Source organism: Bactrocera latifrons, unplaced genomic scaffold (assembly GCF_001853355.1).
Source record: "Bactrocera latifrons isolate USDA-ARS-PBARC rearing strain unplaced genomic scaffold, ASM185335v1 scaffold_141, whole genome shotgun sequence".
Lineage (NCBI taxonomy): Eukaryota > Metazoa > Arthropoda > Insecta > Diptera > Tephritidae > Bactrocera > Bactrocera latifrons.
Window position 1 is genome coordinate 634,395 of NW_017534864.1, and position 25,972 is coordinate 660,366.

General features: G+C 35.8%; 1 protein-coding gene across 9 annotated transcripts in view; it reads left to right on the forward strand.

Moving 5' to 3' along the window:
• Positions 1 to 5,633: 5,633 nt before the first annotated feature.
• Positions 5,634 to 25,972, forward strand: part of LOC108965533 — a 54,589-nt gene continuing 34,250 nt past the window's right edge. For 6 of the 9 annotated variants that reach the window (XM_018928018.1, XM_018928014.1, XM_018928019.1 and 3 more), the window contains exons 1-2: positions 5,967 to 6,537; positions 20,691 to 22,934. In XM_018928018.1, coding sequence (XP_018783563.1) covers positions 6,470 to 6,537; positions 20,691 to 22,934 — 2,312 coding nt within the window. In that variant the 5' untranslated portion in view covers positions 5,967 to 6,469. Of the gene's footprint in view, positions 6,538 to 20,690; positions 22,935 to 25,972 lie in introns of all 9 variants that reach the window. The other 3 variants (XM_018928017.1, XM_018928013.1, XM_018928012.1) reach the window with 3 other exon arrangements.

The window sequence follows — 25,972 nt, forward strand, 5'->3', positions numbered from 1 at the left end:
ACACAGTATAAGGGCGAGCGTACTGTGTGAAAGATTCAAGCCCACAGTCAACAAACTAATCCGATCTCATCAGTGTGGATCCAGGCCTGGAAAATCAACAACTAACCAGACATTCACCATGCCCCAAATCTTGGAAAAGACCCGTGAAAAAGGATCGACATACACCACCTCATCGTCGATATCAAAAATGCTTTTACAAACACGAAAAGAAGCTACTTTTATAGCGCTATGTCTGAAATCTGTATCTCCACAAAACTATTTCGATTCGAGTTAATACCATTCGAAACCAAACGAGGTTTGGTCGATGGAACGATGAGCTGTACGAGATATACAACGATATTGACATAGTTCAGTGAATTAAGAGACTCCGTTGGAAAGACCAGGTGGAGAAGGACTTGGCTGCAATTGGAATCCCCCATTGGCCCTAAATAGAGAAAAGGAATAACGACAACGCGCTGTTGTAAACTAGGCTATAACCGCGTAAGCCAGTGTTTCCCAAAGTGGGCGATAACGCCCCCTTGTGGGCGCTGCAGGTGTCAAGGGGGGCGGTAAGAGACCTAGAAAGAAAATGGGGGCGTTGTGTAGAGGCCTGGGGGGTTATTTGTWATTTTATTTAGCTAGGAGGCCTCTTAGACAACGACTACATGAGCTCTCGACTCTCAACAACAACTTGTGAACATCAACTAATATGAATTAAAAGATTGCTCAAACTCGGTTCTATATTTCTCTCCGCGTAGTTCATACTCGTATATCTGTCCTATTTTATTGAATATAGAAAAAATGAAAATCATGTCAATCGGTCGCTCCGTTTCATAACGGTGCATCTCGACAGGATAGAATTTATAGAAGGCTAACTGTCAAACGTATTGCTATTGCCATTGCCAAATCTGTATGTGGGCATTTGCTATCATAATATAATCATTTGCGCAAAGGTGTAGGGTAGGTAGGTTCGAGCTGATGTAGCGCATGCTTTGAGCTCTTGAAAAATTCATTTTATCACTTGCGAAATGACGTCGGGTAGGTAGCTGATGTAGTGCACGTTTTGAGCTTTTGAACTCCTTAAATCTTTTATGTGGAAATTAAAAAAAGGATCTGTTTTCCTTCTTACAAATGTATTTCTGGACCTGGAGATCCTTTTTTTACAAATGTATTTCTAAGAGAAATGAAAATTCATATTTCTGGACTACTATATAATAATTGTGCTTAAGCATTCCTATATAAACAATGTAATATTTATTTACACTCATTTGTGGTTTTGCGCGCAATAGACGAGCATTACTTACGCCTCCTTTACAGTACTCGCGAAGTTAAGTTTCTCAAAGCAAAACAATGTCGGAAGTAAAAAAGAAGAGACGGAAATTCTGTGCGGAATACATTAAATTCGGATTCATTCCTCGCCTTTGTGTCTTCTATGCCTAAAAACATTTTTGAATGAAGCAATGAAGCCTTCAAGACTGCAGGATCATTTGAATAAAATGCATCGAGATAAGAGAGACAAGAATGTAGCATATTTTCATGACCTAGGGAAGAAGCATAATACTCAGCCAAGTGTAGGAAAACTATTTTCAGCTTCTGCTAAGGAAGTTGACGACGGACTTCGAGCTTCGTACAATATCTCTTTGTTAATTGCTCAAAAAGGCAAACCACATAACATCGGAGAAGAGTTAATATTGCTAGCAATAAATGAAGTAATAACTACAGTGCTTCATAAACCGGCCGCAGATATTATCCGAAAAATTCCTTTGAGTAATAATTCTGTGCAAAGACGAATTGAGGAAATGGCTGAAAACATTGAAGAATCATTGTGCGATCACCTCAGGACAAGCCAATTCTCAATTGACATAGTTCAGTGAATTAAGAGACTTACCAACTAATGAAGCACTGTTGTTGTCTTACCTGAGGTTTATTAAAGATGGGAAAATATGTGAAGAACTATTATTTGCTACAAATTTAGAGACCGATACAAAAGGCGAAACCATATTCAATATATTGGAAAAGTTTTGCGATGAGAAAGATATTCCTTTGAAAAATATTATTTCAATTGCTACGGATGRCGCTCCGGCTATGWWAGGGTGCCATAAAGGCTTAATAGCGCACTTAACAAATAAAATTCCAGATGTGCTTSKTGTACATTGCGTTATTCATAGACAACATTTAGTTGCTAGAAACTTAAGTGAAAAACTATTTCAATCACTGCAATATGTCATCAAAGCAGTCAATAAAATACGCAACAGCTCTTTGAATGATAGATTATTTCATCAGCTTTGTGTTACTAATGACGAGGATTTCAATCGTTTGTTGTTTCATACTGAAGTTCGTTGGCTATCAAGAGGCAATTGTCTGACTCGATTCTACAACCTGTTTGACTCTGTTATAGAGTTCTTGGAAACTAAAGATACAGAATTTCAAGAAAAGCTCATAACATCAAAGAATGATATAGCTTACATGACAGACCTGTATAAATTGTTCAACGACATGAATCTCCAACTGCAAGGCGATAAACTAAATTTAATTAAAACAAAAGACGTCGTTGCTGCTTTCGCAGCCAAACACCTTCTACACAAAAAGAAAGAATCTGGGCAGACGTGAATTTCACAATTTTCCGAATTTATCAGTATCATGCAGTAACGACGAATTGTTTGCCTACTGCCAACATTTGGAAAACCTCCACATTGACTTCACCGAACGATACCGGGACATTTTGAACATGGAAATACCAGACTGGGTGTTGGATCCGTTTTCAAATGTCAACACAGCAATGTCACCTCAGCTGGAAGAAGATCGAATAGAATTGACAACAAACGAGGAAATAAAAATCAAGTTCAAAAATGGTTACCAAGAATTTTGGCTACAAAATCCGATCTCGCAATTGTGGTCAATCCTTCAATGATTCTTGATATCATTCCCATCGTCATATTTGTGTGAACGTGGATTTAGTGCTGTGACAACACTGCTTACTAAAAATAGAAATCGTTTGCTCGTTACCGAACGTGGCGACTTGCGACTGTTCTTGAGTAAATTGGAACCTGATATTAACAAACTTATTAAACAGCATCAGATTCATCCTTCACATTAGTTTTTATATATGGATCGATTATTTTAGTTTCATTTTTAATAAAAGATTCTCTGTTTTAATACTATAAAGTTGTGTTTCAATAAACATTCTTATTAACAGGTGGAGCCCGTAAGAGTTAACTTGAGACCTAAGCGCCGCTGTATGTTACCTACTGCGCTCAGGTTTCAAGTTGCTGGTTATAGTAAAAGTTTCGTTTAGAATTCTCCGTTAATGTACATATATAGGTCACAATAATTATTTTGAAGTTATAATGGTTTTTAAATAGGTGAAAAATGGGGGCGCTAAAAAAATATTTATTCTCAAAGTGGGCGGTAGACAAAATAAGTTTGGGAACCACTGGCGTAAGGGATGCCTACGCCAATAAAAAAGAAGAAGACATGTATTGACTTTCGTTAGTCTGGCAAACCAGTTTTGATCCTTGAAAGTTGCAAGAGTATGAAACTTTCGGTTACACCCGAACTTAGAACTCCTTACTTTTTTCATACTGTATTTACTTATATTTCAAGAAAATAATAACATATACATAGTTTAATAAATACAAAAGTAAGTACATAAATAAATAGAAAAAAATAGAAAGAATAAAACTTATCTATTGTCTCGCTGCAGTTACAATTTAGTGACTTGTATTACATTAAAATAGTTATTTTCCTTTCTTAATAAAATAATCATAATTGATTAATGTCAATTTAATTTTTTAATGGTAATCAAGGGATTTTATATATAAATATGTAATGTATATGTAATCTATAGAAACGAAGATACATATATTGAGTGAATACAATTTCACATATTTTATGATGAACAGTAATTTCAAATAAGGCTGAAATCACATCGCGCGTTAGAACGCACTTGTGAGGACATTATGTCATATACATATCGTATGTACATGCATGTATACACATAATATTTTTTTTTTTGAAATTTATTTGTATTACTTCGAACCAAATGCACATACTCACAAACGCCTTCGTGTTCGATTTGCCGATTTGACTCGACAGTCAGATTTTGTGTTGGGTGCGTTCGTTTTTATGAATGAAAGAAAACACGGTTGCAATGAGAAAAGCTGCACATAATTGTGCTCTTGAGAGGAATCTTCTCTCTCTCGCTGAGTGCCATAGGGAAGACAACTGAACTTTCGGACGACAGGACATGCTCATTCTTTATTGATTTTCATATGGATAAGTTGAATAACAAGTCAAAGCAATGCGCCCGTGAATAAGACAGCTTTACTTACAGTGGGGAGTCCGTATTGAATAGTCCAGGTCAAAGTGAAAGTAAAAGACTAATAAAATCAAAGGTTTATAGAATAATTCCCCAAAGCTGTTAAAGTGTTACATAAAAAATATATAGAAAAATTATAGCGGACTTAAATAAATATTATTTTTTGTGTAACAGCTCGAGAAAATGTGCTAATTGTTAAATCATTGTTGCACTAAGTTGAACACATACATTTTTAGATTTTGCGAAAAATGTATCCTACCCGAATGAAGAAATAGAGGTCAAAGGAGAACCATTGATTTTAAAAAATATATGTTATTTAATTTGATATCTCCCTTAATATTGTTTGCCAAAAGCTGCGAAATCGAAGTTACAAAAGTGAATATTGCCTTTAATAAAATGTAATTGTTTAATTGAAATTTGCAAAATATGTAAATTGCATAGGATTCCGACTTGGTGAACCATTGCACGCCTGCACAGGGGTGCTCCTGAAACATAAAGTCATAGCTACCCGTATGCGTACATATGTATGTACATGTATACGAGTACAATAAGTCACTTTGAGTATCGGAATTTTAGGTACAATGGGAAACTGAAGGATGTGTTAAGTGCTTTTTTCGGTATGCTCCGTGCTCGATACCAGTGTGTATATGTGTGTTCGTATGTATATAATTCATAAATATATATGTACATATACATATGTATATGCATGCTGATATGCTTACGTAGATATGTATAGATCACAGTATGTGCAGTGCTGTTCGCGATGACGAAGAAAGTGAATGTGCATCACTCATATTCAATGAAAATGAAAACAATTACATAATCAAATAAAATTCTTCATTCGACAGAAGCGCAGTTTCACAAATAGTTAAAAATTAAAGTAAAACCACGTACCTGTTTGAAATTCAAAGCGTTAAAAAGTAATAAAGTGAAAAACAAAAAATAAATTACAAAATATAAATCGCCACCGTAGCATTTACTAATCCCAAATATTGAAACTTACAAATTTAGTTCTACGAAACGCGTCAGTTTTTCACAATTTAAAGAAAGCAGTTATTTAACCCGAAAAAATCGAAAATGCAGTGCAGCGATAAAAGTGTGAAAATGTTACGCTGCTTCGAAAGTTCGAAATAGGGAGCATGCCAACAACATAAGTTATATAATTATTACAGTGCCGATTATACCACAGCGTTGTTACAACACGAAATGGACGTTCAGTGCACGAATTGTAACTGCTTTTGGCAAAACACTTAAATTAATGTAAACGAATAAGGTATTTAACCAAAGAAATAAATAGATAAATTTAATATCACAGTTAAAGAAACAGCACACAATTACCTTTAACGCTCAAATACTTATTTTGTATGTATATACATAATTAGCTATTATGCCAATATACTTAACCGATTACGTACATATAAACGTAACAATTACCGTAGTAACTAGCAACATCGATACTATTCCCTGCCTATTTAATAATTGTAAAAACATATGTGCTTAGCAGTTCCCATTAGAAATTCAAGTGCTATTGTACCTACACCTCTACAGTAATACATATATACATTCCTATATATATATACTATATCTATATATAGTAAAGTAACAAATTTACACGAGTACGTATAGTTTATATTCGTTTTTCGTACTGTACCCACCAAAACCATAATAGAATCTACAACGACAACGAAAACCCCTTATACCACAATACACAGGACGCGCCAAAGGACTACGGAAAAGTAAAGCACAATTACAAAGTGAAAGTGCAAAGTTGAATGAAATCAGGTGCATCTGCGACACCACCCAATCAGACATCTACCCACCACCACCCTACTACCGTTCAACAGAGGAGAGCTAAATGAAGTGATGTCCCGCCTCAGAGCTGGTACAAAGTATAACTACTTCAAAATGTGCGACAACATATTTGTTTCCGATTATACATGTATAATCCATATGCTGTACGTAGGTGCATATATGTTGCTGTAGACGTACATACATACATCAAGGATATTCGTAGAACCACGTACGTTTAGCGATAAAACCGTGCAACTTTCGCCAACTCAAGTGTAAAAGTAAACGATTAGGAACAAGGTAGTGAAAGGTATGGTGACATTTAACTGCGCTTGCAGTGTCCCGCATACCGAACGTTTACGCTGAGCTTCTTCTGGAGATAAAATGCATGTTAAACACACTCAACGCAGAGTTAGTGGACCTGGAGCTTTTGGAACATCCAACAATCAATGGTAGGATATCCATTATTGTGTGTGTTTATTCTACTGATGCTATACTCACAATATTCATCAATAAATCCTTTTTATTACATAATTACTTACATTCATAATTATATGCATCCATATATGAAATAATTACCTTATATCTTGGCTTAAAACTCACACATTCGAATATAACGGATCAACCATAAACATTGCAATAAGTAGATATAAATGATGTTGTTGTTGCTTAATAGAATTTTTCAGTTTTCGCTTCATTGATTTGTTAGTGGATGGTTCGTTGTATTATTTTAATGGTTTGCAATGCCAATAATGGTGCAACACATGCTTACATATGCTTGTATGGAACGATACAGGTATCCATACAAACAAAACAACCTTAACGTTTTCATGCAAGTTGCTTCTACATTTTCATTAGTGATAGCGGTAAGCAACCATTTAACTTAACTGATTGATCAACTTCTGATAAGTTTTGCGTTTTCGAAATCAGCATTTTAATTTTTGAAAATGTTATCAAGAAATTATATTATATTTTCACTCAATACTTTCAATTGCATATTACAAAATTTTTAAATGATCAGCGAATCGTTGTTTCTTTAACGTCTGAAGGCCTTTCGTAGATATGGTATACAGTCACAGATAATAATACATAACCCATATGAAAATTACGTACGATTTATGTCCGATTACCAAACCATTAGACACATTTCCCACATCCGAAGAGCAAATCTGAACAGCCCTGTATTTCTTAAGCAAAATAAACAAACAACGAAGTACATAAATCAAAGATAAGAATATAGTGGAATATCACTTCTATGTGATTAATATATTTTTAACACATAGTTTATTCTGCAAAGTGTTTAGTAGTATGAGAATGTCATTTCAGTTGTTCCGGAAGACAGTAAAAATTACTGTCTGGACATTTCTTTGATTTTCTTAAATAGTCAAAATTACATAATTTATTATTGTAATGTATAAAAGGAAACTTATTCGTTTTTTCTCCAAGCAAATTAGTTAACACTTTAAGAAGATCATCCCATATGATGGCCTGTACTTTTATGAGTTTTTATCTACGACAGTAAACAAATAGAGTTTTAAGTTTATTAATAAATAAGCCGGAGGATGGCGGAGGATGGAGTCATGTGTAGAAGTTCACGCAAGTGAGGAAAGTTCTATGATCGCCATTCTCTTGGAAGTGGCCAGAAACGATTCTTTTACATATGACTCAAGCAGCTCACGACTTCCGGTCCTTGACCAAGTATTCTCTGGGTAGCCCAAGAACATCCGTTTGAGGGCGAGCTAAAGGGAGAAGGCGAAACATTCCCTGCATAGGGTTGTGCGCTGGGTTTGGGACCCGCCACGTAAAAAAACCAACCCAATGAAAACGCAACAACAGCCTCGGATGAGAGACCCCACTTTTAATGACGACCATGGCAAACGAAGGGCATGCACCTGGAATGTCCGGTCCCTTAATTGGGAAGGTGCCGCTGAAAAGCTGGTTGATGTCCTCGTGAAAATAAAGGCTGACATCACCGCTGTCCAAGAAATGCCACGGACATGACAAGGACAGAGACGAGTAGGTCCTTGTGGCATTTACTAATTCGTGGTGGGAGAGAGACTCCGTCGCCGAGTACTATCATTCACCCCGGTGAATGAACGTCTAGCCACAATCCGCATCAAAGCGAGGTTCTTCAACATATCGCTGATTTGCGCCCACGCCCCGACGGAAGAGAGAACGATGTGACCAAAGATGAATTTTATGAGTGCTTGGAAAGCACTTATGGCAGCTGCCCCCGCCACGATGTCAAAATCGTGCTTGGTGACTTTGGCACTAGGGTCGGTAAATTCAGCTCCACGATTAAACATCACCAAATGGGTAGAGCTTGATCGACTTCGCCGGGGCCAGAAATATGGTTATCTGTAGTACTAGATTCCAGCATAAGAAGATACATCAAGCTACCTGGCTGTCTCCGGATCAAAAAACCACCAACCAGATCGATCATGTTGTGATAGACGGAAGATACGTCTCCAGTGTTTTAGATGTGTGTGCACTCCGAGGTCCTAACATCGACTCGGACCACTATCTTGTTGCAGTCAAGATTCGCACGTGCCTCTGTGCAGCAAAAAACGCACGCCATCAAACACAAGGAAGGTTCGACGTCGAGAAACTGCAATCACAACAGACAGCCGAACGATTTTCTACTCGGCTTGCACTCCTGCTCTCTGAGAGCACTCGTCAACAACTCAGTWTAAGGGAACTGTGGGACGGCATTTCAAACTCCTTACGTACAGCTGCAACCGAAACCATTGGCTTTCGGAGAGTACAAAAGAACAGCTGGTACGACGAGGAATGCCGTGTCGCAGCGGAGAGAAAACAGGCTGCCTACCTCGCAACGTCACGATCGACCACAACACGTGTGGGGTGGGATAGATACCAAGAGTTGAAGGGGGAAGCGAGACGCATTTGCAGACAAAAAAAGAAAAAGGCCGAAATGCGTGAGTACGAAGAGCTTGATAAGCTGGCCGACAGGAGTAATGCTCGAAAATTCTACGAAAAATGCGGCGGCTTACAGAAGGTTTCAAGACCGGAGCATACTCTTGTAGAGCCCCCAAAGGTGATCTAGTCACCGATGCCCATAGCATACTTAAATTATGGAGGGAACACTTCTCCAGCCCGCTGAATGGCAGTGAACGCACAATGCTAGGAAAAGGCGAACCCGAATCCCCAATCGATGATGATGGAGCAGACGTTCCATTGCCCAACCAGGAAGAAGTTCGAATAGCAATAGGCCGATGTATTGCCAGCCGAGCTAATCAAACACGGTGGCGAAGAACTGATAAGGAGCATGCATCAGCTTCTTTGTAAAATATGGTCGGATGAAAGCGTGCCCAACGATTGGAATTTAAGTGTGCTATGCCCAATCCTCAAAAAAGGATACCCCACAATCTGCGCCAAATATCGTGGGATAAGCCTCCTCAATATCGCATATAAGGTTCTATCGAGCGTATTGTGTGAAAGATTAAAGCCCACCGTCAACAAACTGATTGGACCTTATCAGTGTTTCTTCAGACCTGGAAAATCAACAATCGACCACATCTTCACCATGCGCCAAATCTTGGAAAAGACCCGTGAAAGGAGAATCGACACTCACACTAACCTCACACTTCGTCGATTTCAAAGCTGCTTTCGACAGCACGAAAAGGAGCTGCCTTTATGCCGCGATGTCTGAATTTGGTATCCCCGCAAAACTTATACGGCTGTGTAAGCTGACGTTGACCAGCACCAAAAGCTCCATCAGAATCGGGAAGGACCTCTCCGAGCCTTTCGATACCAAACGAGGTTTCAGACAATGCGATTCCTTATCGTTCAACTTTTTCAACCTGCTTCTGGAGAAAATAGTTCGAGCTGCAGAACTAAATAGAGAAGGTACCATTGATATTGATATCATCGGCCTCAACACCCGCGCCGTTAGTTCTGCTTTCTCCAGACTGGACAAGGAAGCAACAMAAATGGGTCTGGCAGTGAACGAGTGCAAGACGAAATATCTCCTGTCATCAAACAAACAGTCGTCGCACTCGCGACTTGGCACTCACGTCACTGTGGACAGTCATAGCTTTGAATTTGTAGATAATTTCGTCTATCTTGGAACCAGCGTAAACACCACCAATGTCAGCCTAAAATTCCAACGCAGGATAACTCTTGCCAACAGGTGCTACTTCGGACTGAGTAGGCAATTGAGAAGCAAAGTCCTCTCTCAAGAAACAAAAACCAAATTCTATAAGTCACTCATAATTCGTATTCGACGCAGTATCCGCCGGGTTAAGCAGAGGAAGAGGAAGACCTCCACTCCGTGGGAAGGACCAAGTGGAGAAGGACCTGTCTTCACTTGGAATATCTAATTGGCGCCACGTAGCGAAAAGAAGAAACGACTGGCGCGCGGTTGTTAACTCGGCTATAATCGCGTAAGCGGAGACTACTGCAATCAAGAAGAAGAGTAAATAAGCCGGCAGTGTAAATATATTTTCAGCAAAAAACATTGTATACAATATGAGTTACAGTGCCACGAAAAAATTGGCTCACACTTTCTTCACGCTTCCAACTGATAGGCTTATTTGAAACAAAAATAATTAGCGGAGTTTGCATCTGAGAGCTAAAATGCACGAAATGGACCATGGACCATCAAATGAATATACCAAAAATTTGACTTTCGGTACACGTTCACTTCCTTTCTTTATAAAAAATTCGAAATTTTGGCCAGCTGTTGTTCAAATCGCTGTACTACCGTAATTTAGACATTTTAAGAAGTCAATAAAAAGTATTGGCCAAAAATGGACGATGCAGATTAATCGGTCGGACACTAATACAAAGATATATAACAAGAAATAAAATAGCATAGAGAAAAAGTGCAGACATTTTAAAAAATTTCAAATTTATTTAAATTCGTGGTTAAATACTTATGCGCTTATTTACTATAAATGATCCGAATCGAAAGCCGATCCACCTTTAGCAAAAGTTTAATGTCCGATTGAGTCAGATTTCAATGTTTTGTATTTATATATATTTAATTATTACTGAAATAAGAAAAAAACGTGAACTTTGATTGCACAAATATGAAAGTCTCAAAAACTTGATTTTTATCGGTCCGATTTTATGGGAGCTATATACTTTGTTGATCATATCTGACCACTGCTTCGATTAGTAATTTATGCAAAATTTCGTGAAATGTCACTTTATAGGATCTCACAATTTCTTTTCTAGGTTCTTTAAACATCGTGGACTTAATATATCCTGATCAGGATATAAAAATACGCCAAGTCGCTTATGGTTCATTATGGTGAAAATAAGACACTTTTGTTGTGGTAACTCCTTCTTTGTGGGAGAGAGGGGCGATGAGGAAAGGGGAGTGGCACCAAGTAATACTTGTGATCTGGCTTTGTGATTTTGTTCGTAACAAATCGCTGATATGTAATTCGGCATTACTCTTCAGTTTGAGTTCCTATCAAAGGTTGCGTAGAATTCCAAATGATAGTTTGTTGGGAAAAGTAATTTATTGGGTAGTCTAAAAAGGCTTTTCGTAGTATTTCTAACCAAACCTGAACCTTTTTTTTATTTATACTACATAGTAAAAAAATAGACAAATATGTACCATTTCGATCGACCACTTTTTGCCATATTTCCGTTAGAGACATTATTCCATCAGTGTAAATCGAAATTTTCAAATTTCCTGAACGGAACCGAGCAAACCATTATTTTGCTACACGAACTAATACACCATGGTCTCCGTAAACTTCACAAATTTCATTGGTGGTGTTTTCGCTCATTTTTGAACAGCTTTAAACTTTTTCAACTTCCCCAAATTGAATTTGTTTTTGGCAAAATGAAACTTAAAATTTCCCCATTCCAACACTATGTATGGTATGACGCAATATGATTGATAGCAATGGAGATATATGACTGCAACGACAAGTATTGACAAAATACGAAAAGACTTTTTCGACTATCCAATATTATACACTTTCTGTATGTAAATGCAAATACATGAATAAATATGCATAATACAACAAATAATAGTATATGAGAATGAAAAATATTTTTGTTTTTTTACCGCAGATATAAGCTAAAATTCCTTGCCCACATTAGATTTATATTGTGCCAGAAGATATATGTATACGGTTGTCTTTGAAAGATATGGGGAGATTTTAAAGCATTTTCGACAAGATTTTTATTGCAGTTAAAATGATTTTCATTTCTCATTTTAATTCTTTATATTAAAAACCGTAACGAAAAATTCGATATTCGTTGTTCGACGAAATTGTAAATGTACCATAATCTTATTTGGTATCTAGCTTAAGCTATATTGGTATTATCATATAGGTAAACACTTAGTCGTATATATTTATATTAAAATCAAACTAACTAATATAAATCTCGATATTAACATATATAGTAACTGTAGTTGTAGGTGTTACCAACAACCTTTAGGTGAACATAATTTTATACAAAATGTATACATAAATCCGCACTTTTGGTTAAGTCCCTACCCATACTGCATAAGAGAATGTTGCCAACAATAACTCATTGATAGCTGCCCATTCTTAATTAACTTATTAAATAGTAAGTATTAATATGATTTTGCTTTTTGAATTAAGTACATATACACATATTCACAGACCATCACACTTACATAAGTAAAGTTTATTGGGGAAAAATATCTAAAATAAATAATTTTGTGTCTTACCATGTTTTCAGGATTGGTATAAGGAGAACAATTAAGGTACAAATTGACAGATTATTTTAAATATTTTCAATATAAAATCTTTTTATGCTTCCTCTAAATCCCATATTGAAAGCTTTAATATGATTTAGCTGGCTTCCGTACTTTGCATATTCCATCACTATTGCTATTTTTCAAATCCTATCTAAAAGCAACCATACATACGAAAATCTATGTATGTACCTTAGTTATTTCTGATATACTTGTATTCTAATATAGTATGTATATTTATACCATAACCAATTTCTAATTCTAAAAACTGCATTATTTAACGGTAATAGATAATTTTCCTTCCATTTCACATAATAACTACTTTCATACATACACAATTGCTTTTATACACACCTATAATGCAGTAACTGCATAGCATAGCATATTTTTTTAAATTTTGTCATGGCAAAAGTTTGTCCAAGGGTCTCTTTATTTTGGACCCTCTGCATTTAAAAAATCATTACATTAGCTTCAATTCATTTTAGAGTAAAATATGCACATAAATTGCACTAAATAATCTTATTTAAAATTCCTTTTTTTTTTTTGTGAAGATATAAACCCTTATTTCTTTATCCCTAATATCAAATGTGTAAATAAAACTGACTATAATTCCTTACTATATGTAATTAATAGAAGGTTAGAATAAACATTCCTTTACTCAAATATCTCAATCAGATGGCTGTTAATGCTTAGTCCGAACGAAGTTGCGTTAGAAAAATAGTTTAATTTTTTCTTAAATTCTTATATTATAGAGTTTGCAGAAGTAAGGTTCCTTCATCGTTCATCGTGAAGACATAAAAAGCAATAAAATACATACATTTATTGAGCGAGTAAAGTCGTTAACAAATATTTACGGTATGTAATCACACACAAGGTCGTAAGGCAAGAATATTACGATAAATATAACAAATAGCATGTGTACCGTTATTATAACCTCGTACCTAAGTTTTAACATGTACACTGATCGAACTTATGCAAATATAGTAGTATTACTATGTACAGGGTAATTATAATCACTCTACCATATACGTAATAAATTTTATATAATCTTTATTCGAGAGTAGGTGATTTTTAATGTCTCACTTCCCTCAAACCTTCGTCCTTTAAGCACGAATTTCCTTAGCACGTTTTACCACTTTCTAATTTTGATAAGCATTTTGGAAAAGTTTTTTCATTAGTATAATTATAACTTGTGCAAACTTCCAAATGAAAAAATTCAGCATTTTCTTTACTTTTGGCATGATCTAACGTTTTATTTATTTTTCCTCGGTATTAGATATGCATAACTAATTTCGAACAAATCTTGTTCAATTCACTTAGTTATTTTAAGCAAGCAACTTTCTTTTTACCTAAACAGTTTCTCACAATAAACTTGTCCGAGATATCAAAGTCTACAAATAATTGAATATTATTCATTCATGATTCGCATTTTTTAAATAAAAATTAGTAAATAAAAGTTGTTTTGGTGTCACAAAAAAATAATGACAATAAATATCTTTAAAGTATAATTTTTAAAGAGGTTGACATTAACATTACGACATTATTTTACTCTAACTCTCTTATATTGTATGTAAATACGATGTTATTTAATTTGGAAGTGTAAAGTATCTTCATTTGCAATAAAAATTGAGCTCACCATCATCTAACAATTTCAGAGGTACAGTTCACTGCTTTTATATCCGAAATACTCCCCTTTATTAAACAATCAAGTCAGTAAACTTGTTATAAGGTTCACCTTTATTTACGCATTGGAAATAGATATTAAATGTATATTAAACAATGGCTCGTTGAAAAGTCTGTATCGATTCTGAAACTGCTGTGTAAACAGTACAAAAAGAGGAACCGTTAAATATGTTTGCACCGAAGTTAGAATAAAAAAGTTTTCATACAAGAAATAAATTTTGATCATTCGGCTTGTTTGGCAGCTAAATATAGCACGTGGGCGATCTGGAAAACTTCTTGTGATATATTATCGTTGCCTTGGACAATAATCCACAGTAAATTTCGTGAAGATATTTCGCCAACTAAAAAAGTTATAAAAAAAGAACTTTATTTTGATCCTTCAGTTTGTATGACAGTTATGTGCTATAGTGATCTGATATCAGCGGTTCGGATAAGAAACGTGTGCCAAATTTCGAATTGATATCTCAAAAACTGACTGACTAGTCCGTATACATACACGACGTTTACTTCTTTCAGTTACAAATAGTTGGAGCAAAATTCATATACCATAATCAGCGTATAATGAATATCAATTACTTTTGAAATTTTGTGTTTCCTAAACCATCTATCTATTGTATTCAATAATAAATATTTGGGAATAGTATGCTTCTTCAAGGTACCTGAGTGGTTCAGAGCTTACGTTGAAAAAATTTCATGAAATGAAATCATTATAGGGATTTATATAATAACATCTTTTATATATTTCATATCTCTTATGGAAACAGTCATAGATATGCAATATAAAAGTACTATGTTTGAGGCACATATCAGGCATTTGTGTCTCTCAATATGAATTGGGAATACCAAGGAATCTTATTCAGTGCGATTAAAGTATAAGTATACATTAATTCAACCCGCCTGTTCGGGCAACCTTGAAATTGCATTAGCTTGTCATTAACTAAGCTCAAAATGAAAATTGGATTGGATAATTATAATAAAACTATTATATGATATAGGAGATCGCAGTTGTGATGGCACCTGCAAACTGAAATTTTTTATAAAGTGAGCCTCTAATTGATTTAATATACTCCTGTGTCTCACAAATCATTTTAACTAACTATTTCCATCAAAATTGCGCCAAAGGGCAAACGTTTTTCTGGATTATAACCACGGTTATCTTGAAAACAACTAAAAAGTCGCAACCTCACTAAATAAATTTGTCAGAACAAAAAAATTTCACAAATGAGATGATAATAAATGCCATCTTAAGTCCAAAAATTGGCAAAATCGGACCATAACTGTTCAGGCCCCAGATAGCGAGGATGTAGATTCCAGTGTCTATGACTGCCTTTTTACCGAAAAAATCGGTCAATGTGTGGGATATATTTTTGAAGTTTAGAATTCTTTCCCGATAATAGTAAGTCTGTATGACAAGAATGTATTGAATCTGAACAATACCTAATGGAAAATATTTTCAAACTTCCAGTTAACACACATAGTTAGCACCAATTATTTGAGTTATCTTAATGAAATTGAGAGAGCGGATTTCTCTAATAACATTCAATTTTTGTATCTAAAATTTGAAGAAATCAAGTGAAAATTTGAACATCCTTTTTAGATATTGGTATTACCATATTATTAATGAAACTCAAAAGCATATTTTTCTGCTACTATTACTGTTAGTACTGAAAAAAAAGGATATATAATATCGGATATACTTCAGTTTAATGCCGAAAATATGTAAAAATAGTTGAGAAATTATTCCAACTTCATATACCACATACATATGTGACTTTATTATATTTTATGTGGGCAAACCTTTTGCGGAATATGTTAGTCAGGTTAAATATTTAAAAAATTGCTTCATAATTTTCAAGTATACTTGAGCAATGTCATAAAAGAATGCCACAATTCTCGCCGTTTCTTTGTAACCAATATATCCATATTAGCGATATCCGACCTTCCTGTTGACATTAAAACTTTTAGGTTGATCAAAATGTGTGATGTGTTCATGAAATTAATAAGTTGGCAAGCTCTCTTCGAAATAATGTGGCATAGCGTTGAATATGAATGAAATGGTCTAGGCCTTGGTGCAAACTTTTGGTTTATATTTTCTATATCAACTCAATATGTATATACATAAGTATGTACATATGCAGTAGGTAATAAAATTAGCTTCTTTGGGTGAGTTTACATCATATAGTATATACATAGCTCATTTGATGATCCCTTTGATAAACAGGTAATTTTCGACAAGCTTTGTTGCTATGTGATATCATAATATTATGAAAAGCAAATGAAGGAATGGAATAAAAAGGAGAATTTTATTTTAAGAAGTCGGTGCAAATGATAATATTGGGAATAATAATATTTTTTTTTATTGAATACAACTGCAAAGATATTTCAATATTTATAACTACTAGAGCATTCCCGGATAAAAATTTCTTTTCAATTTTATTTGCTCTTGCTAAAGCATATCGTTGATTAATTGATAAGATGCAAAGAGCAGCGACAGCGAACTCTAAAAAGCTCTGGTAATAAAGCAAATTTGTGTTTTGAATAGCGCAAAGTTGACAGAGAGTGCAACGATCGGTCGCGGGACTTATATACGAACGTGTGTTGCTTACTCTTCTGTTTTCAACAAATATTAATTTATGGCTTACGTTTTGTTTCAAATATTTAGATGCCAGCTTCTCTACTTCACCTCGTATATACTAGCGTTGCCGTTTTGATCCAATCGAACCAAAATTGGTAGTTTCGTCAACGTCAAGTTTTCACTCAAATTTATCTATTTTTGGCACAAAGATACACAGCTGTTAGTAAAGCACGCTCCCTTAGTTTCATTGGGGTAACTCATATGGCCGATATATGCGGGACGAAGTCACCCGGAAGTTCGAAAATCCTTATATTAAGTATATGGAGGCTAATAGAAGTATTTCTCTGATTCAACCCATTTTTGACATACAGACGTACCCTTAATTTCAGTTATATGTATTACACATTGACCGATATTTTCGATCAAAAGTCGATTATATGTACCGGAGTCTAAATATTCGGTACCTAGGTGCTTGAATAGTTTTTATTGGTTTGTGTACTGCGAATTGAACGAATCAAGTGGAATTCAAAATTGTGCTATAGGGGAAGAAGCGTTGGTTGTTGTCTGATTTCGTCCATTTTTACAATGTAACATAAAAATGTACGAATAATGTCACATACTAAATTTTGTCAAAATCAGATTTTTTCAAAAAGTGGAAGGTGCCACAGCCATCGTCCAATTTTCACACCAGCTCCAATAAAGCTCTCTCATACCATCTCGGTGGCAAAATTTTATGTCTTTGGCGTATTTAATTATAGATTTATGGGGCTTTTCGTAGTTTTTAACAGTACCGTTATATGATTTTATCCTTTTTCACACTACCGGCAGAAGTTCTTATTAGATTTGTACTCAGCAAATTTGGTTGTTGTTGCTAAAGTGGTTTTGGAGATTTAATACTGTGATGAAATTGAAAAACGAAGTATATCGCGTGCGTTTCGAATCGGTAAATTTCTTTCCTGGTAGTACAGTTAGTGGCATCTATGCTAAATTTTGCGTCAAAATATTCATTAGTCTGAGATACGCAGCGTTTTGTGAGGCTCTAAAAGTGAGTTCCTCGATTTTTACTAAGTTTAGTTCAATAAGAATTTATTGAAAAAAGAAGTGCGATAATGCACCATCTCATACGGCATTGATTATTCGCGATAATTTCCCCACATTCGTAACCACCGCATTCGCCTGATTTACCTTCATGTAACTTCTGGCTTTGGAGGCTCTGATGGACATCACAGTGGAGGATTTTTCCAATTGCTATGGCAATACTGGAAAATTCGTTTGCGTAACTGTATTGCAGCGAGAGAGGATTATTTTAAATGAGATGAAATGGACAAAATTCACCCTTCAATTTGATTACAGTAGTATACATTAAACTTGTTAGAGGGCGGGGTAGTGGGAACCTGCTCAATGTGTGAAAATGTGCGATCTAAGCATAATTGAAATTTTGAAATAAATATTGAGGGTCCAAGAATTTGATATCTTCGTGCATTTCTTTAATTTCATGAATTAAATTATTGAAAATATGACTCATGACAATACTTCTATTTTACTTTAATTGTTTGCTAATATTATAGTTCTAACTGTTTTTTCAGGTATAACAATAAAGTACCTAAATCTTCCGCAGCAAGCAAACAAAATGATGTCGACGTGAGGTATACATACATATGTATGTAAACTTGACAATATTATTTTTGTTTTTGTTTTGTTATACTCGCTTAGGTGGAAAGGTTCAAGTTGGTTGCCTTCGAAGTCACCTAACGTTAGGCCCTGGAAACGCGGTGTTACGACGGGGCCAGAATATAAGGATAAGGATGTTGGATTGATAGGGCAACTTGAGCTCTTCGCCTGCTCTTGACTCTAACTACGGTTTCTACGAAATCATCCTAGCGGAAACTGCGTGGAGATGAGTACATTGTGTTCCTTGACCGGAAGCATGCAGGACTTACTATATAGGTGCTCGAAATCAAGAGGCACCTTATAATAGGACCGAATGCAGCATTCTGATTCGATTAAAATTTCTGCTTCTGCGTTTCACTACATCCAGGTGACAATATCAGTGCAGCATAGTTCATGACCGCCTAGCCGATTATTTTGTATGTTGCCAACAACGGTTTTTTGTCCTTTTCCCAGAAGTTGTTGGCTCGGGACTTGAGGATTTTGTTACCGGTCTGTACTTTAACATAAAACTAATTGAATTTTGAACTCGAAACAGTAGGGTGTGGTTAAAAGCATTCGATTGCCTTGAAGAATAGGAAGAGTGTGCAAGTACCTAAATTTAATTAAACTCTAAGGTTTATTTGTATTTTACCAAATGTGATGTTTTGATTCTAAGAAATTTTGTTAGTTTGCAACAAGTTTGGTAGGCATTCTGGTACTCACATGTTTTCTCAAGTGGCAACACTAATAAGAACATGTATGTGCACTATACCTACACTCTCTTAATAGCTCGCTCATTTCTCTCACGACGTTTTCGCCTATCAAACCATGTGTTCATACATATATATGTATTCATATATACTCGAATATGAACACATATGTATAAGCTTTGCTTAGTTAGACTGCGTCGCACATGTAAACTTATGTTCTTCATAAACGGCATCGTGGTGTCTCTCATTGCGTTGACAAGGCCGGCACGTGTCCCATAACTGGAGTCGAACAATTTTCTACGTTTTCATCACATTCTTAAATTCCTGTACGCTTACTGTACGCTTTTGATCTTCTAATTTTTATCCTTAAACACCTTTTTTAAAACAATTATATTATTCTATGAACACAATACATACAAAAATAAATAATAAAATTGAAATTTCTGAACACAATGTAGATATTAATTTGAACACGAGCGCTGTGCAACCATGAAAGTAATTCCAAAAAGTTAAGTTAACAATAACCCAGCTCGTCAAAGCACGAGCAACACGGTACTTTCCTCCTTCCTGTCTACAAAAACAGATTTGGGAGACAAAAGATTTAGTTTGTGAACCGGCATTTACAAAGCAAATTTTTAAAATATTTTTTTATGGGGAGCTAATGATTGTTCAAACCTGCAGCTATGCAACTGAAAAACTCCTCTCTGCAGCTTCTCCAATGAAAGCACAATTGGAGCAAAACGATCGTATTTTGCACAATAACAGCGATGTAGAACTATTTACAATACATTTGCCACATGAACTAATACATATTGATACTCTACAGTTCTATAGATACTGTCCACATAGCTATTACTAATGAAAGCGCTTTAAAAATCTATTTAGCATAGAGTATTTTGTTCATTGCTTATTCCGGATAATAGCTCTAAATGTAGAATGCCAATGCTTTGATTTCCACTTTTATTACACAAAGCTATGTACATATGTATGCATATGTATAGTATATACATATGTATGTAAGCACATTTGTATATTCATATAATGTTCTCATACAGGCATAGAATGCACATGCAAATGTAATCATATACACATTTTATAAATAACTTGGCTATTCATATAAACAAATATGTAAATATATATAACTATACATATACATACATATGTATATATATTTAAGTGCGTATATATGTACATATATGACCGTATGTACGTATTAGTTGTAACAGTTAATTGGGCTTGTACTTGCACCAATGCTACTTTCCATTTCTGTATATTTTCCAGCGATAGCAGAGAAAACTTGAACAGTGATCAACAACAGTCACATTTACCGTATCAACAACATCAGCAGCGTCTGTATCAGCAACAGCAACAGCAGCAGCAATATCGACAGCAACAACATTCACATCCGCATTTATTGCGACAGTCTCTGATCAACCTCACGAGCGCGCACAACATCTCAAATAATATCGGTGTTTCGAACGCATCGGAACAAAGCATAACAAGTAATAGAAGCGGTGCAGTCGCGCCATCGTCGTCGTCCCTTAACTACCCCAACACCAACACCAACGCTAAAAGCAATTCTAATACCAATATCAAGACCACTAATACCAACGCCAACACCAGCACATTACACAAATTCATTTCCTGCAGTTGCGAATCACTGAAATGTGCCGCATCAGCTGTTGCGGCAAAGTCAACGAAAAAGCGATTGGGCCACAGTTCTGGCGATCCCGATAGTGAATCATTGCTTGATAGTCAAAACGCCGATTATACCGATTACAACGTTACTTACTTGAGTACTGGCCACACTGGACACAGTGCGGGCTGCATCAGCAGCAGCATTAGTGGTGGGGGTGGTGATGATCAGCGTTCGTTGCAGTGCGATTATCTGACAAGTCGTATTAGCGGCGTTTCGAAACAGCATTCGTACGACAGTAGTTGTAGCGGGCAACTGCATGGTCTGACCTTAACCGCCAGGGAGCGTAATAGTGACACTGAACAACAGCAACAACAACAATTGGACTGTATTGCCAATTTGACACGAGTGCCAAACAGTCCGATCAGTTGCACTAACAGTAATTACAGCAATCAAAGTAATATCAGTGCGGGAACCGGAGCAGGAGGAGGTGAAAGTGGTGGTGGTGGTGGTGGTGGCGTAAGTGACGTTGTCAGGGAAGGAGACGGTGGTCCGTCCACTGTAGGTGACGCATACAAGAATTACTCTCATTACGCGATCACCAATAGCAATAGCATAAGTTATGGTAACGACTTCAACGACGACTTCAAGCATGTAGTCGTTCATAATTTCAGCAATTCCGATCCAATAACACGTTATAACACCCTAAGCGGAGAAAGTGGCGGCGGTGACGGTGCCGCTAGCATCAACGATACTTCAGATACTCACTGTTCGCCCCTGAAACCACATTACAGCGATTGTAATATATATGCGAAACAGCAAGCTGAATATTTTTCGAATTTAAAAAGTGATTTTGATCAACACGCGCAGCACGGTGATAAGCAGCAGTTAGTTAATAAGACATATATCTTCAAGTGTCTCGCTAATAGCCCCTCATTCCTCAGATCCAACAAGATCAAGGAACAATCGAAGAAACTACGCAACTTGTCGCTAAAAAATCGTACGGCTAAGAAAAAAGGGCAAATTATAAGTAAATCGAACGCGGTTTCTGATAATTCCCTTCATCCAGGAGACAAATACCTCAATTTATATCTAGTCGAGAAGAAAAACTCCCAACAATACTTGCAGCAATATCAATATCAACAGCAGCAGCAACAACAAACACAGCCAGGGCAATTAGAAACGACTGGTAACGGAACGGATTCGCGGCCGATTGGAACTAGTCGACAGCAACAGCAACAACTCCCAGATCAGCAGCCGGTAGTTGCAGCGCTTAGCAGAAATTTGCAACAGCAACAGTGCCTCGTTAACGGTTCGGTTCGAACGCATCCCACATATCGACATCAGTCTTCAATTAAACGCGCTTCGAAAGATTATAGCGCAACACTCACGCCAACACCATCGACGCATAGGAATCCAAAGGCCGCCTCCAAAAACCATAAAAGCTGCAATCTGAACAACAACGGCAACAAGCTAAGTGTTAGCACGAATTCGTGCAACAAACTGCACGTGGCCGCTGCGGGTACACATCCTTATGCCACTTCGCCCAAAAGTTCGTTATCGAGTAATGGGCATCTGAACAAATATTGCTTGACGGACATTAGTCGTCGACGGAAGGCGGCGTTTAATCGACAACTTAGCGCCCCAACTGATTATACGCATTCTTCCAATAACGGTAACAGTAACAGCGGCTCACATTCTGCTACCGAGGCCGCCTGCGAGTCGACATCGACCGTAGCGAGTGCAGGCGTGGGCTCAGCGACAGCGAGGACGTCCGCATCGCTACAGAATTCCGTATTAATAAAACCAACATCCACGTCCAATTCGTGCACGAACAGTTTCAATCGAAGACACATTAAGCGCCAAAAGAATAACAAATTAAGTGAGAGGTATGTACGGATGTGTATACACGAAACATATTAATATACTACATCTTTGCACACATATTTGCATATGTGCTTATATATTTATACACTCCCACACCGAAAAGTCAAATGTGTTTTATAAACTAAGCCTATGGTTATGTATGTGTGTTTTTAAATGCTTACATACACACATATGTATATCATACATTATATCGATCAACCCTATGTAAATTCCAGTAAACTCTTGAAAACTTATATATACCCATGTGTTTCTAGGTACCTATGGGTATGAATCAGTGATTGGATAAATGTGAACATATGTATGTATGTATATAAATATGTATATATGGGKGGATTTTTCTCCGCTTCTGTTAAATTTATGTAGATATGTATGTATACACGTACCCGCACTCGTACTCGAAGTTGTACTCGCAATTATTATACTGCATATTTACTTCCACATGCGTATATATAACATATATACGTAGATATGTATGTACATGCATACATTCATAAACACGGCATGTAAACAAAATGAAAAGAAACTTTACAAACATCAGCGGCTAACAGCTCTGACCCCTAGATATCATTTGGTGCCTTTCGTAGCACGTGTGAGCGCCTGAGGGCAGCCAGTAGTCCAGCGCCTGCTGTAAACAAAAGACTGTTGGAACGAAATTTCATCGTTAGTATCCCTTTCACTTTTAAAAGCTGCAAATGTTTGGCACTTGAGCCACCAACTATTTAAGCAGAACTTTTTGTGGTTTCATATATAGACATACAACATACATACATATGTATGTACATAGATATGTTACTCTATAGTGTAAAAATGCCAAAAGTCAATATTTAAAGCAAACAAATTCCTATTTCGAAAATTCATAAAGTGAATAATAATATAAAATAGTTTGTTTCGTTCTGATTACACGAATTTTGCAAAGATTGTGTGCGAATACTTGTGAAAAGAATATATGCCTAATATACGTATGTACATACATAAAGATGTAAATATGCATACATACATATATTATATGATGCAGTATTATGTATGGATTTGGATTTACGGAAATTAAATATAGAATAGGAATCGATTTGCAGTCTTAAAAAAGAGCTTGATATTGGTGTGATTAATGTATTTACACGCTATGTTTAGGGAAAATATCGAATAAAATAAATAAAAATTAATAAATTAAAAATTAAAATTTTGAAGTTTTTAGCGTGATTTCCTTAAGATTATATACATACATGTATTTACGACGCCGAGTACGACCAGTGCTCCGATTCTCTACAAACAATTGGTGAAAAAGAAAGAAGTGGTCTATATTTGCTGAATTTTAATACTTAAATTGTTCGTCGCGATAACTTCGGAAATACAATCGTTTTGGTAAAGTATCAGGGGCGAATCCAGAGTAGAATTTTGGGCTGGGACCTACATGTACATATGTACAATTTTGTACTAGCGACTCATAGTTCTTTTCTTCGTGGAGTGTCACTTATGATGGTCACTTAATGTATAAATTTTAACTTTTAGGGAGAGAACTCTCCGCAGTTCCATCCCTTGGCCCTTGTGACAATTATCAGCTTTGAAAACGAAACCCAAGTCGCGAAAGTTACGTGATATATACGGACAGATAAACCAAAAAGAAATTGTAAATGCTAATAATGGCAGTATATTTCCCGAAAAATTTAAGGAAGCCGAAGATATTCGCTCCAAAATGGCTGAACACATCGTAAGAAGTCATTCAAAAACACTTGCTTTCGCCAAAGCAAATGTCAACAAGAACTCTGACTTCTATAATATAGTCAGACTGGTTCAAATATATCATATCTAGAGAAAACCAAAAACTGAGCTGAGAAAGAGAACCTAAAAGAGACAGTCAAAGGTTATTGTCTTAGTGAAGTGCCTTTAAGAAAATATTGGATAAATGTGTTCATATATCCCCACAACACCACCGAAGTCGCCTGAGATGAGCATCCGAGAAAATGTATTGGTTTTGCTGGAGATAAACATCTGCCACACACAGCTTCCAAGAAAGATGACTTGAAGAAGACGAAACTATTCCAGAAATCACATTGAAGCGGGTTGATTCAATGACAAACAGTCTGCAATCCCTTATTAAGGCCAAAATCTAAAAAACTAAAAAAATTTAAAATTAACTATTTCAATAAGTTTTGATGTAAAGTTTTGAAGTATTTTTAAGAGTATCCTTCAAGCGTTAATTTAATTTTCTTTATCTTTCATAGCTTCTAGTCAATTTAAGTTTTATGTGTTCAATTTCGAAGCTCAATTGCCAAAACATAACCGTAATATCTTTCAAGTCTCTAATACTCCTAATTTCCATTTTTATATTCCATTTAGTACGATCAAAGTAACAAATTTAGAGGAATGACCATGATTTATTTATACTTTAATTACAAAGTTTTTTCTGGAACAAATCTTCCACGTTAAAGAAGGTTTAGTTGTAATTGAAATTTTCTAATTTTAAATGCTATTGAACAAATATTATTTTGTTTCAATGTTTTGCATGATCAGTAAAAACAGCTCAATTACAAATTTCTGTAACGAATAAATAACGAAAATCGTTTCATGTTTTCAAAAACACATTTACTTTATTAACAAAATATTGTATAGTTATTTATATTGAAATCTCAGACTTCCAATCAAACTGGATAATACGTTTGTATCTTTCGAATCAATTCGACGTTTTGGACAAAAGCAAACGGGCAAAAAATGAGCAGTATGTAAATAAACAATATTATTCTCAACACTTATTTTGAATTTTTCTGATCTGGACTCGCTCAAAAATGGGGATTAATAACTTCGAAAACACGAGGGTATTATTTCAAACGTTTTGGTATTGGTTTTTATGTAAATCATTCAACATACATACATATATCTTTGTGTTCATAATTCTAGTAAATGTTTTCGTTTCACATTCGTTTTACCTCTCTTGCCTTTGTAGCAAAGTATCGGGTGATTTTTTTGAGGTTAGGATTTTCATGCATTAGTATTTGACAGATCACGTGGGATATCAGACATGGTGTCAAAGAGAAAGATGCTCAGT